A 16,708-nucleotide genomic window follows, 5' to 3' on the forward strand; every position below is an offset into this window, starting at 1 on the left:
GAGAAGAACATGTAGTGAGGGAAGTAATAGAAAAAACTTTTCCAACTCTCTGGAAAGAGACACTTGTACGAATCCAAGAGGCAAAAGAGTTCCCAATCGAATAGACCGTAGTAGGCAAACACCAAGACATAGAGTAATCCAAATTGTGAAAAACAAAGAGAAAGATGAATTCTTTAAATCAATAAGGGAGATAAAAAGACCTCAAGTACAAAGTAAAGAACATAAAAATCAAAGCAGAGTTCCCATTTGAAACTATTCAAGCAAGAAGACAATGGAATGACATATTTAAACTACTGAACAAAAGAAACTTCTAACAGAGTCCACTATCCAGCAAAACTCTCATTCATATGGGAGGGAGGACTAAAAATATTCTCAGACAAAAAAGAACTCTCACTATTTGTGCTAACCAAATCATCTCTAAAGGAACTACTCAGAGATAAAATACACAATCCAAACACCCAATCGAAACAACAATCCTATACAATACAATGACACAACAACCCTCTCTGTCAATAATCTCCTTAAATATCAATGGACTAAACTCCCATATTAAAAGACACAGAGTAGAGAGTTGGATTAGAAAACAAAAACCTGTCAGCTTCTGCCTGCAAGAAACACACCTAAAAGAACAGGATAGATACATGTTTAGAAAAAAAGATGGAAATCAATTATTCAAGCCAATGGGAACCAAAAAAATTTTTGAACAGCCATTCTTACATCAGACCAAATTACATTCAACCTCAAGAAAGTGCTCAGAGACAAAGATGAACACTACTTATTGATCAGTGGAACATTAGACCAAGAAAAAGTATCTCTGATCAACATTTATGCACCAAATGTAGAGCCAGCAAAATATGTAAGGTGTCTGCTCGTAAACTTGGAGAGACAAATGGAAGGACATGTGATAGTATTAAAAGACTTAAACACATCACTATCACCACTAGACAGATCCACTAGGCAGAAAACTAGCAAAGACATAAAAGTCCTGAATGAGAAACAAATAGAACTAGGATTAATGGACTTATACAAGGTCCTCCACCCCCAGAAAATGGAATACACATTCTTCTCAAGTGCACATGGGACCTTCTCTAGAATAGACAATGCCTTAGGATATAAATCTAACTTATACAAAGTCACAAATATAAAGGTGATAAGAAGCACTCTATCAGATCACAGCTATTTATAAAAAGCACACAGTCAATATTATCCTTAATGGTGAAAGCATTTTCACTAAGGTCAGGAACTAGGCAAGGCTGTCATGTCATGCAGCTAGATGTCTCCATTATAGGGGAAGCTAGTCCACCAGACGTGTCTATTGGTTTTCCTGGTACAGTGAGCTGATACTCCCCCAAGAAATATTTTAGTCAGAAGGCCCGTTGGTGGACTCAATCATAATCCCTACATGGATCACTGGCTATATTTTTGTTATACATGACATGGTGGTGACATTAAATATCTCTTTTCTTATCATTTGGCTTCATCTCCCTTGCAATACTACAGACCAAAATTTGGCCTCAGTCATGTGTACTCAGGGAAATTTTCAGCACTAAAGTGTGCAGCCAGTTTCACCCCCTGGCCAGATAAATCTGCATTTCTAAAAGCATAGTGGTCAGTGTAAATGCAAACCCACTAGTTGGTAAACAGTTCCAATCTTCCTTTCTAGCTGCTGTGGGCTAGTCCCCAAATTGTAGCAAAACAAATTTCTCTTCCTTTGTCATTAGAATCATGTCACTTCCTTACCTCCTTTTAGCTTGGGATTCTATTCACCTGTATCTGCTAGTGTTATATATATATATAAATATTCTAGGGCCTGCTTTCATTACCTTCCTTCTCCTAAGATTCCCTGCCTTTTGTTATTGCAGAAATACCTTGAATACCAGAGTTATGCTTATATGTCATCAGCCTGAAAAGTAAAATTTGTCTCACATCTATTGCAGATGCAGGTCCCCATACAATGTATTTTATGTGGTCTCATTATTTCATATTTCATATTCATCCATTCATATGCCCACTTTCCTTTGTGAAGGATTTTGTCCCCACTAGAGAATGCTGAGACGCAAGATGCCTGCCTGCCACAGTCCACTTTCTCTGCTCTTATTCAACATAGTTCGAGTCCTAGCAATAGCAATCAGACATGAGATGGGAATCAAAAGAATCCAGATAGGGAAAGAAGAAGTCAAACTATCTCTTTTTGCAGATGATATGATGATATACATCAAAAACCCTAAAGAGATCACAGTAAAACTCCTAGAAACAATAAACCAATATAGCAAAATGGCTGGCTAAAGTCATTACACAAAAGACAGTACCATTTTTCTATACAAATAATGAAGCAGAGGAGAAAGAGATTAAAGAGTCAATCCCACATAAAATAGTATCCAAAAATAGCAAGTACCTAGGAATCAACCTAACAAGAGACAATTTCCAAATTTTGACTTCAAAATGCTCCAAAAAGAAATTAAAGAGAGTCTAAGGAAATGGAAGAACATCCCATGCTCATGGGTAGAAAAAATTAATAGCATCAAAACAACTATCTTACCTAAGCTAATATATAGATTCAATGCACCCCCTATCCAAATTCAGATATCATTTTTAATGGAATTAGAGCAATCAATTATAAAGTTTATACAGAACCACAAAAGATCTAGGTTTTCCAAATCCATACTGAAAAACAAGAAACTGGTGGCATTTCTTTGCCTAACCTGAAGCTTTACTATAAAGCCATAGTGATCAAAACAGCATGGTACTGGAACAAAGATAGAGTTCTCAGGCCAATGGGTTAAGAATAGAATATACAGTGACATTCCCCCAAATATATGGTCTACTAATATTTGTCAAAGGAGCCAAGAACTTGAAGTGGAGCAAAGACAGTCTCTTCAACAAATGGTGACTGAACAACTGGATAACCAGCTGTAAGAAACTAAAGATTGACCCATATCTCATACCTTACACATATATCAACTCAAAAGAAATTAAATACCTTGAAATCAGACCCGAATCTATAAAGTTCATTGAGGAAAAAATAGGCAGAACACTTCAAGACTTATATCTCAAAAAAGTCTTTGATGATGGAATGCCAATGGCAAGAACCTAAATAAATGGGACAACATTAAACTAAAAAGTTTCTGCATGGCTAAAGAAACCCTGGTTAAAACTAAAAGACAGCCCAAAGAAACATCGATACATAAGATGTGGTGGACAATACTTCATAGGGTTGCCATTTTTTATAGTCCTCACCACCATATTGCTTAGTACTCTAGGCATGAAAACTAATTTTATCCTAATATGATTCAGCCACTATCTAACCCTGAAACCTTCACTTAGCACAGCCTACCTTCGTCATTGATGAAGTGCCTAGAAATTGGAAAACCTTTCAACTCTGAAGCACTGGCCCAATTAATTTTTTTAACTTACTCCTACTGTATTTGAAAAAAAAAATTTGGGGGGGGGTCACACCCAGCAGAGCTTGGGAGTTACTCCTGGCTCTACACTCAGAAATCACTTCTGGCAGGCTCGGGGAACCATATGGGATGCCGGGATTTGAACCACTTCTGCATGCAAGGCAAACGCCTTACCTCCATGCTATCTCTCCGGCTCCTCCATATCTTTCTTTTCTCTTCTCTCTTGTCTTCTGTTTTCCCTTTCTTTCCTAATCTATATCTTAGCTAATTATTTATCTTTTCTTAATACAAGTATTTCTTAAGAGCTCAGCCCATCCTATGAGGGTCAGGCCTTCAACAACAATTTAAGAATAGATGTTAATATCTGTCTATATGTGGGCATGAGTTTTTAGACAGTAGACTCCTCTCTGATAGCCAAACCTAAATTGTAAACAACCCATGCCTATAGTGTATATAGCCCCTCATATATTATCCCTCTTCCCCCCTTCAGAAATCCTTCTATCCTCTCATCTCCCAATCCTGAGCTATTATCTCTCATCATATAACCCTCTTTACCCTCAGTTCTTAACCCATTAAATACTGAGAACAACCTCCTGCCCCAATAAACCACCATCCAGCTCCCAAAGTGAAAGGACACTTTCTCAGTCCCACATCTCATGGCCATGCAAGAAACTATAACTGACACTCCTGCTGACTCATGCTATGTGGCCCTTCTCACCACTCTCCCAAATGTGGACTATTGTATGCTACTGGACTCAGCCCCAAAAGGACCACCAGTTCAAGGACACTAATTCCTTACTGTTGCAAACCATTTCTACCCTCATTAAGACCACAGCATGGGATGAAAAGTGCCCTGGATTTCACCCCCCAACAAGAATATCTCAAAACGCTTCATGGGGATGCCTATATTTCTTCTGAATGTTTAATATATATAATAATATCTCTTAGTGAGTTTATTCCAAAATGTAAAGGTAGCCCCCTCCATCACTCATTTTCTTTAATTAATTTTTTTCAAATTGATTTCTATTTATTTCTTATATATATATATATATTTTTTTTTTCTTTAACTTCACCTTTTTGGTTCTGTTTGGTACGAAAATCTAGAAGAAAAATTTTTGCCTGGGATAAAAGCTCGGGTCAAAGCCAGGGCACAGAGATTGTGTAGCCTGTCATTCTTACCCCCATATGCACCAGCAATATAATATGGCACTATTCCCTTTTGCATAGACACGCTTAAAAAAGGGGACATCTTATGCACAGAAATAAACTCTTATCTACTAGGGATAAGAACCCATACATTTTATAATATAGGGGTGCTTCCCACCCTGAACTTGTGTCATGTGGACCCAACTTAGACTCCATGTGATTGGACATAGACCATCCAACCCAGAACCCCTATCACAGATATAGAACCAATACAGTTCCCTGAAACTGTACCAGGAACCAAACTCCCCCTGGAAAATTACTAATACCGCTCTGGCACCAAATTGCACCAGTTTTGCTATGACATCCTGACAACGAGGAAATGGCAACAGCTTGATCTAAGATAGGTTGCCCTATCTCATCACCTAATGGTAAGATGAAATGAAATCAGAATACATGTCATCCTTTGCTCTGTACAAAAACATGATCACTAACTACAGAAGACTGACTTTGACAAACATGATTGGGCAGAGCCTATCATGGGGCTAATAAGAAAGATTCTAGCCCAGGCTTCAGCCTAGGATTTGTACTAAAACCAAGATCTCTAATTTCAGAGGACTGACTTTGACAACTGAGACTGAGCAGAACTTCTGGAACCTTAATGAAAGACTCCATCCTAGGCTTTGTCCTAGGATCTGAGCAAAAACCAAGACCACTAATTACATAAGACTGAATACAACAACAGTGATGGAACAGAACTTCTAGAACTGTAAAGAAAGACTCTATCCTAGCCTTCGTCCTATGACCTGAAAAAATGCCAAGATATCTTGCTACAGAAGCATGATGTTATCATCCACACTGAGCTGAAAGTTTCCTGGCACCATGAAAAGACCTTGGGGTGTGAAAATGAGCATGTAAGGAGCCTGTAGTTGTTCCCATGGCAGTATGCTTCAAAGGCAGAGAAACCCTGAATCTCTTAGCCAAGGAAATTCCCTTTTTAATTTTCTCAATACTTACTGTGCCTATGTAAAAAAATAAAATAAAAAAAGAAGCAGCACAAAACCTTGCCATACCAGCCCTCCTTCATTCTTCTTTTTTTTCTTTTTATTATATTTCCTAGTGTTTTATTTCTTTTTTCTTCCTCTTTTATTATTTTTATTTTATTTTGTTCTTGTGGTTATTATTATATGACGGTGGTTGTTTTTAGTAGCTGGGTACCTTTTTTGTAGTAGCTAGGTTTTGTTGTTTTGTTTTGTTTTGTTTTTCTCTTTTACCTTTCTTCTTTTAAATTGATATTTATAACCTCTAGACAAAATCCTCCCAGTTTTGTTGTTTTTTTTTTCTTTTTTTCTCAACAGAACCACATAACTTGAATCATCTTGTTCTGCCTCATGAATTGAGGGGGAAAAATAGAGGGTACCAGGACCAAACAATTGTATGAATATTGAGTTGAAATAAAAATTGATCAGACTCAAACACCAAACCCAAAGTCAACAACAGAATTTTACCCAATCTTTACATAAAGCTATACATAGAGGGGTGCAGTTACACTAGCAGTCTGGGAGGCAAAGAGGGAGATATAGGATGTATGCTGGAAAAAGGGGTAGAGAAAGAACAACACTGGTGCTGGAAATGGCCCTGATTCATTGATACTATGTACCTTAAATATTACTGTGAAAGATTTGTAATTGGTCACAAATTATTTAAAAACAAAAAGGCCAAGGTGGCCATACTAATACCAGACAACAAACTTTTTGGCTAAAAAAGGTTATAAGAAATAGTGAAGGACATTTCTTAGTGACCAAAGGAAATGTGCATCAGTAAAAACTCATACTCCTAAAAAATATGAGAATGAAGGAAATACTTAAAACAATTGCTAGTAAACTTGAAAAAAGACATTGATAGAAATATCAGAGTATTTGAAGACTTCAATATGCTCTGTTACTTCTTGACAGATCAATTAAAGTTCAGTAAGAAAATACCTTGAAGGATAAAATGGAAGAGAGAGGTTTAGTAAATATTTATTTTGAGGATGGCTTTTTATCCTCAAAAAGTCAAATACACATTCTTCCCCAATACACAAGGGACATTCTCCAAGACAAACCACATATTGATACACAAAACATACCTACACAAAGTTAAAATTATTTAAGTATAAATTAAATTATACCAACTTTCTTCTTAGACTATTATGAACTGAAAATAGAAGTTAATCACAAGCAGAAATGGAGAAACAACTGTAACACCTGAAAATTAAATAGATCATTACAGAACAACATTGGACCAGAAAGGATATCACTGATAAACACATGCAAATATTCTTAACAAAATACTATCAAATAAAACTCAGCCACTTATGAAAAGATCATACACCATGACCAAGTGGGATTCATCCGAGAAATCCAATGATGATTTTACATAAGTGAATCCAATCTATGTAAGACGGCATTTTAATAAAAGAAAAAATATAATATGCTCATATCAAAAGATTCAGAGAAAGTCATGGTAAAACATTCAACAAAATGGGAATTGAACTTCAATATAGTCAAAGTCCCTTATGATGAGCCCATAGCAGGCATTATACCAATGGGAAAAATCTAAAAGCTGTCCCTCTAAGAAAAGGCACAAAGCAAGGTTATCCATTCTTGCCACTTATATTCAATATATTATTGGAAGAAATTGACATAGCAATTAAGCAAGAAAAAGATAAGGGAATTCAGATAGGAAAAGAAGAAATCAATAATGTTTTATTTGTGATGGCATGAAACTATATCTGAAAAATCCTAAAAACTCTGAAAAAAATAAAGTTCCTGGAAACAACAGATTTGCATAGCAAAGTAGCAGACCACAAAATTAATATGCAAATAACAAAAGAGAAGAGAGATATTTGAAAAATAATCCCATTCACAATTGTGTCTCACAAAACCAAGTACTTTACAATAAGCTTAACTAAAGAATGAAAGACCTATACAAATAAAACTATAACCTACTTCAAAAAATAAAGATGACATAGGGAAATAGAAATACATACCCTCTTTGTGAACTGGGAGAATTAATATAATCAAAATGGCAATACTGCTAAAAGTATTGCACAGATTAATAGTTCTTATAAGGATACTCAGGACATATTTTTCAAAGAGATTGATCAAACTCTCCTGAAATCTAAATGGAAAAATACTAAAATAACTAAAGAAATCCTTTAAAAAAAAAGATGGAAAGTATCACTTTCCCCAATTTCAAACTACACTAAAATATGGTAGTAAATAAAACAGCATAGTATGGAAGAAAGATAGACCCCCACAGATCAATGGAATAGTCTGAAATAGGCTCTCAGGTATATGGTCAGTTAATCTCAATAAAGGATCAAAAATATACTAAGTGGAAGAAGAAAAACCTCTTCAACAGGTATCATTGGAAAAGCTGGTCAGCTACACGCCATAAAAAAAAAATGAACTCAGACTTCTTTCTAAGGCTAGGCACAAAAAAAAATCAAAATGGATTAAATACTTTGATATCAGACCAGAAAAAGTAGATAGAGGAAAATATAGACAAAACTCCCCCTGATATTGAAGCTAACAGCATCTTCCAGGATAAAACACCTTTGACCATGCAAGTGGAAAGAAAGATAAACAAATGGGACTACATTAAACTAAGAAGCTTCAGCACCTCAAAGGAAATGAAGAACAGCATACAAAGACAGTCACTGAATGGGAGAATTAATTTAATCAAAACTCACTGAAAAGAAGTTGATATCTAAAATATATGAGGCACTGCTAGAAGTTTACTAGAAAAAAATTCCAGTACCATTAAAAATGAAGATGAACAGAAACTTCCTCCAAAAAGAACAGAAATAAATGCCCAAAAGACATGTTATAAAATGTGTGTATCACGAAATATCAGGGAGATGCAAATGAAAACAATAATGAAAGATTATTTCTTTCCACACACACTAGCACAAATTTTAAAAAGACAATAATAATCTGCTTCATGGATGTATGGAGAATGAAACTGATTCACTGCTGGTAGGAATGTCCTACCTTTCTGAAAAACAAAATGGACATTCTAAAAAAAAAAACCTATCTATTAATTGAACTTCCATTTACAACTCTACATCCTGATATGTATTCCAAGGGCCCAAAAGTACAATGGATAAAAGACATTTGCACTCCTATGTTCCTTGTAACATTATCCACAATAGCTTGAATCTGGAAACAACCCAAGTGTCCAAGAACAAATGACTACACAAAGAAACTATGGTACAGGGCCAGAGCAATCGTGCAAGCAGTAAAGCATCTGCCTTGCCTGTGCTAGCCTAGGATGGACCATGGTTCGATCCCCTGGTGACCCATAAGGTTCCCTAAGCCAGGAGCAATTTCTGAGTGCATTACCAGAAGTAACCCCCAGAGTGTCGCCGGGTGTATCCTAAACACCAAAAAAAAAAAAAAAAAAAAAAAAAAAAAAGGAAAGAAAAAGAAAGAAACCATGGTACATATACAATATGGAATATTACTCAGCAATAAGAAAGTTAAAGTCATGAAACTTGCTGTCACATGAAGGGACTTGGAGAGTATCATGTTGAGTGAAGTAAGCCAGAGGAAAACACACTCAGAATGATCTCTCATATGCAGCATATAAAGAAACAAAATTGTGTAATAACAAATACTCAAAGACAATGGTAATAAAAAAAATAAAAACTTATTCATTAGGAAACTATACCACCTGAGGGAGATAGGGGACAGGGAAACTTGCTTATTTCTAAGGAGAATTCTAAATGACCCTCTCTGATCCCCACCTTCCTCATACCTGTAAATATGATGAAGAATCACCCCATTGTTATGCTATTTAGCAAAAGGGTCTGACATAATTACAGTCTCTTTCATAAAAAAAGGGAAATGGCTAAATATGAGAATTTATGTTTACTTCCTCCTGCAATTACTGGAAATCTATATCAAAACTTGGATTTTTCTATTGAGAAACTGACATGACAAACAAAGCAGAAGACTGAAGGAGTGCACCCACACAGATTGGAGAAAGACCATTAGTCAAGAAAGAAAACACACTATAAGCCATCAAGCTGTAGTCAGGATAAGATTTCCAAGCTGTAGGTCTTCACTCCGAGTAGTAGGGATAAATTGTCCAGCATCCCAATCTTTTGATTCCCTATTATATAAACATGGAAAAAGGAGATGATAATCTACAGGGTATAACAGGAGCCTGAGTTGCGGACAAATGACACCTTGGTAACCTCTCTCAAACTTGCTAGAAGCATTGGCAGATTCCATATTGTATCTCACTATAAACAGAAACAGAACTAGAGGAAAAAATCCTGAGGAGAGTTCTAATCACCTCTAGAAAATAGCTGAATTAGTTGAGGACTTAGAGTCCATTATTAAAAATGCTTTCTTTTGTAGCCTGCCACCTTGCTATATGAGTCTATTGTTTCTAGAAGCTTTTTCGTAGAGACTCTAGGGTTTTCTAGGTAGAGTATCGTGTCATCTGCAAACAGCTAGAGCTTGACGTCTTCCTTTCCTATCTGGATTCCCTTGATATCTTTTTCTTGCCTAATCGCTATAGCAAGTACTTCTAGTGCTATGTTGAATAGGAGTGGTGAGAGAGGACAGCCTTGTCTTGTGCCAGAATTTAGAGGAAATGCTTTCAGTTTTTCTCCATTGAGGACAATATTTGCCTCTGGCTTGTGGTAGATGACCTTAACTATATTGAGAAAGGTTCCTTCCATTCCCATCTTGCTGAGAAAAGGATCAAGAAATCCTAAATGGAGCAAAGAAAGCCTCTTCAACAAGTGGTGTTTGCACAACTGGCTAGCCATTTGCAAAAAATTGAACTTAGACCCCCAGCTAACATCATGTACGAAGGTTAAATCCAAATAGATGAAAGACCTCGATATCAGACCCGAAACCATAAGATACATAGAACAACACATAGGTAAAACACTCCAGGACATTGAGACTAAAGGCATCTTCAAAGAGGAAACTGCACTCTCCAAGCAAGTGAAAGCAGAGATTAACAGAATGGAATATATTAAACTGAGAAGCTTCTGAACCTCAAAAGAAATAGCACCCAGGATACAAGAGCCCCTCACTGAGTGGGAGAAACTATTCACCCATCAGACAAGGGGCTAATCTCCAAAATATACAAGGCACTGACAGAAATTTACAAGAAAAAAAAAACATCTAATCCCATCAAAAAATGGGGAGAAGAAATGGAGAGACACTTTGACAAAGAAGAAATACAAATGGCCAAAAGACATAAAAAATGCTCCACATCACTAATCATCAGGGAGATGCAAATCAAAACAACTATGAGATACCACCTCACACCACAGAGATTGGCACACATCACAAAGAAGGAGAACAATCAGTGCTGGCGGGGATGTGGAGAGAAAGGAACTCTTATCCACTGCTGGTGGGAATGCTGTCTAGTTCAACCTTTATGGAAAGCAATATGGAGATTACTCCAAAAACTAGAAATCAAGCTCCCATACGACCCAGCTATACCACTCCTAGGAATATACCCTAGGAACACAAAGAATATACCCTAGGAATACAAAAATCCCTTCCTTACACCTATATTCATTGCAGCATTATTTACCATAGCAAGACTCTGGAAACAACCAAGATTCCCTTCAACAGACGAATGGCTAAAGAATCTGTGGTACATATACACAATGGAATATTATGCAGCTGTCAGGAGAGATGAAGTCATGAAATTTTCCTATACGTGGATGTACATGGAATCTATTATGGTGAGTGAAATAAGTCAGAGAGAGAGAGAAAGATGCAGAATGGTCTCACTCATCTATGGGTTTTAAGAAAAATGAAAGACATTCTTGCAATAATAACTTTCAGACACAAAAGAGAAAAGAGCTGGAAGTTCCAGCTCACCTCATGAAGCTCACCACAAACAGGGACAAGTTTAGAGAAATAACTACATTTTGAACTATCCTAATAATGAGAATGTACGAGGGAAATAGAAAGCCTGTCTAAAGTACAGGTGGGGGTTGGGTGGGGAGAAGGGAGTTTTGGGACATTGGTGATGGGAATGTTGCACTGGTGATGGGTGATGTTTTTTACATGACTGAAACCCAAACACAATCATGTATGTAATAAAGTTGTTTAAATAAAAAATTTTAAAAAAGGCAAAAAAAATGCTTTCTTTTGGCAATCAAAGAGATGTGGTCTTTGATAAGTCATTTCTGACTGGTAGAAGTGGGTAAAGTGGCAGCTAGAAAGTGATAAAGTGACTTGAAGAAAGTATTTTTACAAAATATCTTGTGAACTTCTCCAATAATAAGTTAGCTACTGGCTTCATTACTTGTCATAAACCCCTTCATAGGTCATGATCAGTTTAAGATTTTTTTCCTATAGGCCCCTGGCTACATGCTTTGTCACCAGCTAGGATTCAGAACTGAACCCCTTCTAAAACCCATCATCTTTTTTTTTAATATTTTTTATTTAAACACCTTGGTTACAAACATGATTGTGGTTGGGTTTCAGTCCTATAAGATGACATCCCCCATCACCAATGTAACATTCCCATCACCAATGACCCAAATCTCCCTCCTCCCCTCCCCACCCCCACCTGTACTCTAGACAGGCTTTCTATTTCCCTCATATATTCTCATTGTTAGAATAGTTCACAATGCAGTTGTTTCTCTAATTAAACTCATCACTCTTTGTGGTGAGGTTCATGAGGTCAGCTGTAATGTCCAGCCCTCTCCTCTTTTGTCTCTGAAAATTGTTGAGACATATCTTTCATTTTTCTTAAAACCTATAGATGAGTGAGACCATTCTCTGTCTTTGTTTTTCTCTCTGACTTATTTCACTCAGCATAATAGATTCCATGTACATCCATGTATAGGAAAATTTCATAACTTCATCTCTCCTGACGGCTGCATAATATTCCACTGAGTATATGTACCACAGTTTCTTTAGCCATTCATTTGTTGAAGGGCATCTTGGTAGATTCCGAAGTCTTGCTATGGTAAATAGTGCTGCAATAAATATAGGTGTAAGGAAGGGGTTTTTGTTTTGTATTTTTGTGTTCCTAGTGTATAATCCTAGGAGTGGTATAGCTGGATCGTATGGGAGCTCAATTTCCAGTTTTTGGAGGAATCTCCATATCGCTCTCCAGAAAGGTTGAACTATTCGGCATTCTCACCAGCAGTGAATAAGTGTTCCTGTCTCACTGCATCCCCGCCAACACTGCTTGTTATCATTCTTTGTGATATGTGCCAGTCTCTGCGGTGTAAAGTGGTACATCATAGTTGTTTTGATTTGCACTGATGATTAGTGATGTGGAGCACTTTTTCATGTGTCTTTTGGCCATTTGTATTTCTTCTTTGTCAAAGTGTCTGTCCATTTCTTCTCCCCATTTTTTGATGGGATTAGATGTTTTTTTCTTGTAGAGTTCTGTCAGTGCCCTGTATATTTTGGATATTAGCCTCTTATCTGATGGGTATTAAGAGATAGTGCTACTGAGGAAACCCAGTGACTACTGTTGATCAGGGAAAACAGTTTTAGGGAAATGAAAAGGGATTATGTTCTGCTTTATTTCTTACCTAGTAAAATCTTGATTGCAAGCCCAGAAAAAAAAAGTATAAAGCAATCTTACTGAAAGTTAAGTACTAAAATTCCAAAGTATATATTAGTACTTGGGACTGCAGTGATAGCACAGTGTGCCAGGCACACAGCCAAACCATGTTCAATCCCCAACATCCCATATGGTTCCCACCCCCACCCACCCCCTGCCAGTAGTGATTCCTGATCATAGAAGTTGTTACTTCTGGTGCCAGAGGGATAGCACAGCAGTAGGATGTTTGCCTTGTAGGCAGCTGACCTGGGATGAAATGGGTTCCATCCCAGCATCTCATATGGTCCTCTGAACCTTCCAGGAGCAATTTCTGAGCAAAGAGTCAGAAGTAACCCCTGAGCACTGCCATGTGTGATCCAAACCTCCCCCCCCCAAAAAAGTTGTTACTTCTGCTGCCAAGAGAGGTATTCAATTTAAGGCCTGCTGTGAAATATTTCTGACAAGAGAAAAGAAGCTGAGCTAATAATAAAACCACTACCAACTTCTGGTATTTCAGGAGTAATACCCCTGTGCTGTCAGGTATGGCTTAAAACCAAAAATAAAAAATTAGTACCTGAAACCAGTACTATAATATTATATATAATGTATAGATTATATATATATGTATATATATAATTGTGACTGACTTGGATTTATCAAAATCCAAGATTAAATAATACATATTAGAAAAGTTGCAGAAGGTACAACATTCACAAATTAAAAGAAAAAATGATTTCAGTAGATGTCATAAAAAACAGCATTCTTTTGTGACTTCTTAAATTTAGGAAACAGAAATTACAAAATGGTTTTCCAAACCCAATAGAGAATTTACAAAGTAAAATATAGAGTATCATCACAATTATCTGTGGAAGGCTGACATATTTTATTTTAAGAGCAGAAATTCAAAACTAGAATGTTTATTAGCCCCGGAGTTTCTTTCGAGGAAAGTAGGACAAAATAAGATGCCACAAGCTGAAGGGAAGGCAGGTGCATATGGAGAGATGAGCCAGCCTGCCTCTTGAGAGCCAATCTAACATGACACCAAAACACTACCAGTTTGTGAAAACATAACTGAAAATGTATTGGAAGAAAAGTCAATTACATATTTATTATAAATCTTCCCAGTGATATTACTGATAAAGGAATATTTAAACCATTTGTATTTGAGAGTAAAATCCAAGAAGAATTGCATAGGAAGCACAGATGTTCACTCAAACTGCCTTCTAAGAAGAGAAAGAAACTTTAAATACCAGAATCATCTTCTGTTGCCAAGAGAAGCAAGCAGATATAAGGCCAACAGTGGAATATTTCTGACAAGAGAAAAGAAACTGAGCTAATAATAATACGTCACAACTTTAATTCTCTATCACTTCCAAACATAGTGTTTAGAATCTTCTCTGGATAAATCTTTAAAGATAATTAAAGAACACTAAGTACAAATTATTAGTCTCTGATCCCTGAGAGCAGAAGTAGAATAATGAAAAGCAATATTTAAAAACAGTTGGGAAACATAAAGCCAGTGAGGTAGAAACAGTTAATAGAAGTGTCACGATAAGAAGTTGAAGCCTACTCTACAAGCTTTGTGTGAATAAACTAGGAGAAGGAAAACAGCACAACATCAGGAAGGCTATTACAGAACAATAGAAAGGATAGAACAAATAGTTTTATGATTTTAAACTGTCTTTATATTTCAGTCACAGCTTCTTTTTAACTTGCCCTTATCCAGCAGTGGTGGCAAACCTAGGATCATATCAGAAGATGCTCAACCTGCAATGTTGTGGCCCTGATGGTTCCATGTCAGGACCTGAGTTATTTAGGAACAACTAGGACTACATGAGGCAATGCTGGAAGGTTGGCATGTGGTGTTGGGGATTGAACTCTGTGCCTCATACACAGAAGGCATGTGCTCTACTGTTGGAGCTATTTCTTCACAACTTTATAACTCATGACATCTTTACTGTATTCTTAGCTTACCAAGGATAAACAACACTATCTCTATGCAAAAGACTAAGAATTATTTTAGGCTCTACGAACAGACAGTGCTCTCACAATCATAGGAATACTCAAAAAATATGTCACTCTTTGTTAGAAATGTGCTGTGGTTATGAAGAGCAGACTAAGTGGATTTTCCCAGAAAAAGGCTAAAAACAAAGACTTGTGCTGCAACAGGAATGCGCTGAGCCTAAAACTACAGGTCTAAAACTATAGAGGCCTTTAAAAGATGCAAGAATTTTGAATTGGGAGAAAAAAAAAAACAAACAAGGAGGAGCCAAGTGGTCTAGACCTAAGCTTCATCTTTTATTATGAAGACAATAAAAACTCAAGGCTATGCTCATTTCATTTAGCTGCAATTGCTTACTTAGGGAGGTAAACAAATGAATGTTATCAATAAGCTTCCCCATGTGGAGAATTTCTGCTTAAGAAAAAATTATTGGGCCGGGCGGTGGCACTGGAGGTAAGGTGCCTGCCTTGCCTGCGCTAGCCTAGGACGGACCGCGGTTCGATCCCCCGGCGTCCCATATGGTCCCCCAAGCCAGGAGCGACTTCTGAGCGCATAGCCAGGAGTAACCCCTGAGCGTCACCGGGTGTGGCCCAAAAACCAAAAAAAAAAAAAAAAAAAAATTATTTTAGATGCTATCAACTTGAACTTGTAATGTCTTTTTAAAGTGTAGAAATAGTACAACAAAAAGGTTTATAAAGTTTATAAAAAAAAAAAAGTTTATATTTTCCAAAAGGGTAGAAAAACATCTGTTTTCTATCCAATTCATGATGTTCTCTTGTTTTTCTCGGAAAGCAACATGATTTAATATTTTCTGTTTGTTTATTTGTTTTGGGGCCACATTGAGTGATGCTCGGAGGTTTCTCCTGGCTCTGCTCTCCAGAATTACTTCTGGGGAACTTCAGGGGACCATATAGCATGCCAGAAATAGAACCCAAGTTGGTCACATGCAAGGCAAATGCCCTACCCACTGTACTATCACTCTGGCATCAAATCTATTGCTTTTATAGTAGCAATTTACATGAGACATAACCAATGAACTTTGAGATATTCAACATTAATGAAAGTGTTCTGATTCATTTAAACTACAATAATACCAAATATATAATAGGTAATGGGGATATAGATTTCTTGCCTCTTGATTGGCTATATTCAGCTTGCCTTCCAGTTCTTCCTTTAGGTTTTCTAGTTCTTGATGCAGATGGTTGTTGTCCTCTTCTAGGTTTAATTTCTCTTTTTCATATTGTTCCTCCAATTCCTTAGGAAAGAAAAATAATTAACTTCATATGTTCATTTCAAAGCCTCCATGAAAAAGACCATTCTGTTTTGCATCTATATAACTGCACTTCAAATTAGCTTTTGCCTTAACTATCACTGTCAGAAAAGTGAATTAATTAATCTTAATGGCTTAACATTTTATACCAGATGCACTTTTTTTTTTGTTTTGTTTTGTTTTGTTTTTGTTTTTCGGGCCACACCCGTTAGATGCTCAGGGGTTACTCCTGGCTACGAGCTCAGAAATTGCCCCTGGCTTGGGGGGACCATATGGGACACCGGGGGATCGAACCGTGGTCCT

The 16,708-nt window shown here is 36.8% G+C and overlaps 1 protein-coding gene and 1 long non-coding RNA gene across 2 annotated transcripts in view; both read right to left on the reverse strand.

Moving 5' to 3' along the window:
- LOC126006058 (uncharacterized) overlaps window positions 1-16,708 on the reverse strand; it is a 684,655-nt gene that overhangs the window by 166,275 nt on the left and 501,672 nt on the right. The gene's annotated exons all lie outside the window — the stretch shown is intronic.
- Window positions 1-16,708, reverse strand: part of FAM184A (family with sequence similarity 184 member A) — a 134,541-nt gene that overhangs the window by 46,036 nt on the left and 71,797 nt on the right. Inside the window, exon 6 of the mRNA XM_049771379.1 lies at window positions 16,268-16,390. Coding sequence (XP_049627336.1) covers window positions 16,268-16,390 — 123 coding nt within the window. The remainder of the gene's footprint in view (window positions 1-16,267; window positions 16,391-16,708) is intronic.

Source organism: Suncus etruscus, chromosome 4 (genome assembly GCF_024139225.1).
Source record: "Suncus etruscus isolate mSunEtr1 chromosome 4, mSunEtr1.pri.cur, whole genome shotgun sequence".
NCBI classification, from domain to species: Eukaryota; Metazoa; Chordata; class Mammalia; order Eulipotyphla; family Soricidae; genus Suncus; species Suncus etruscus.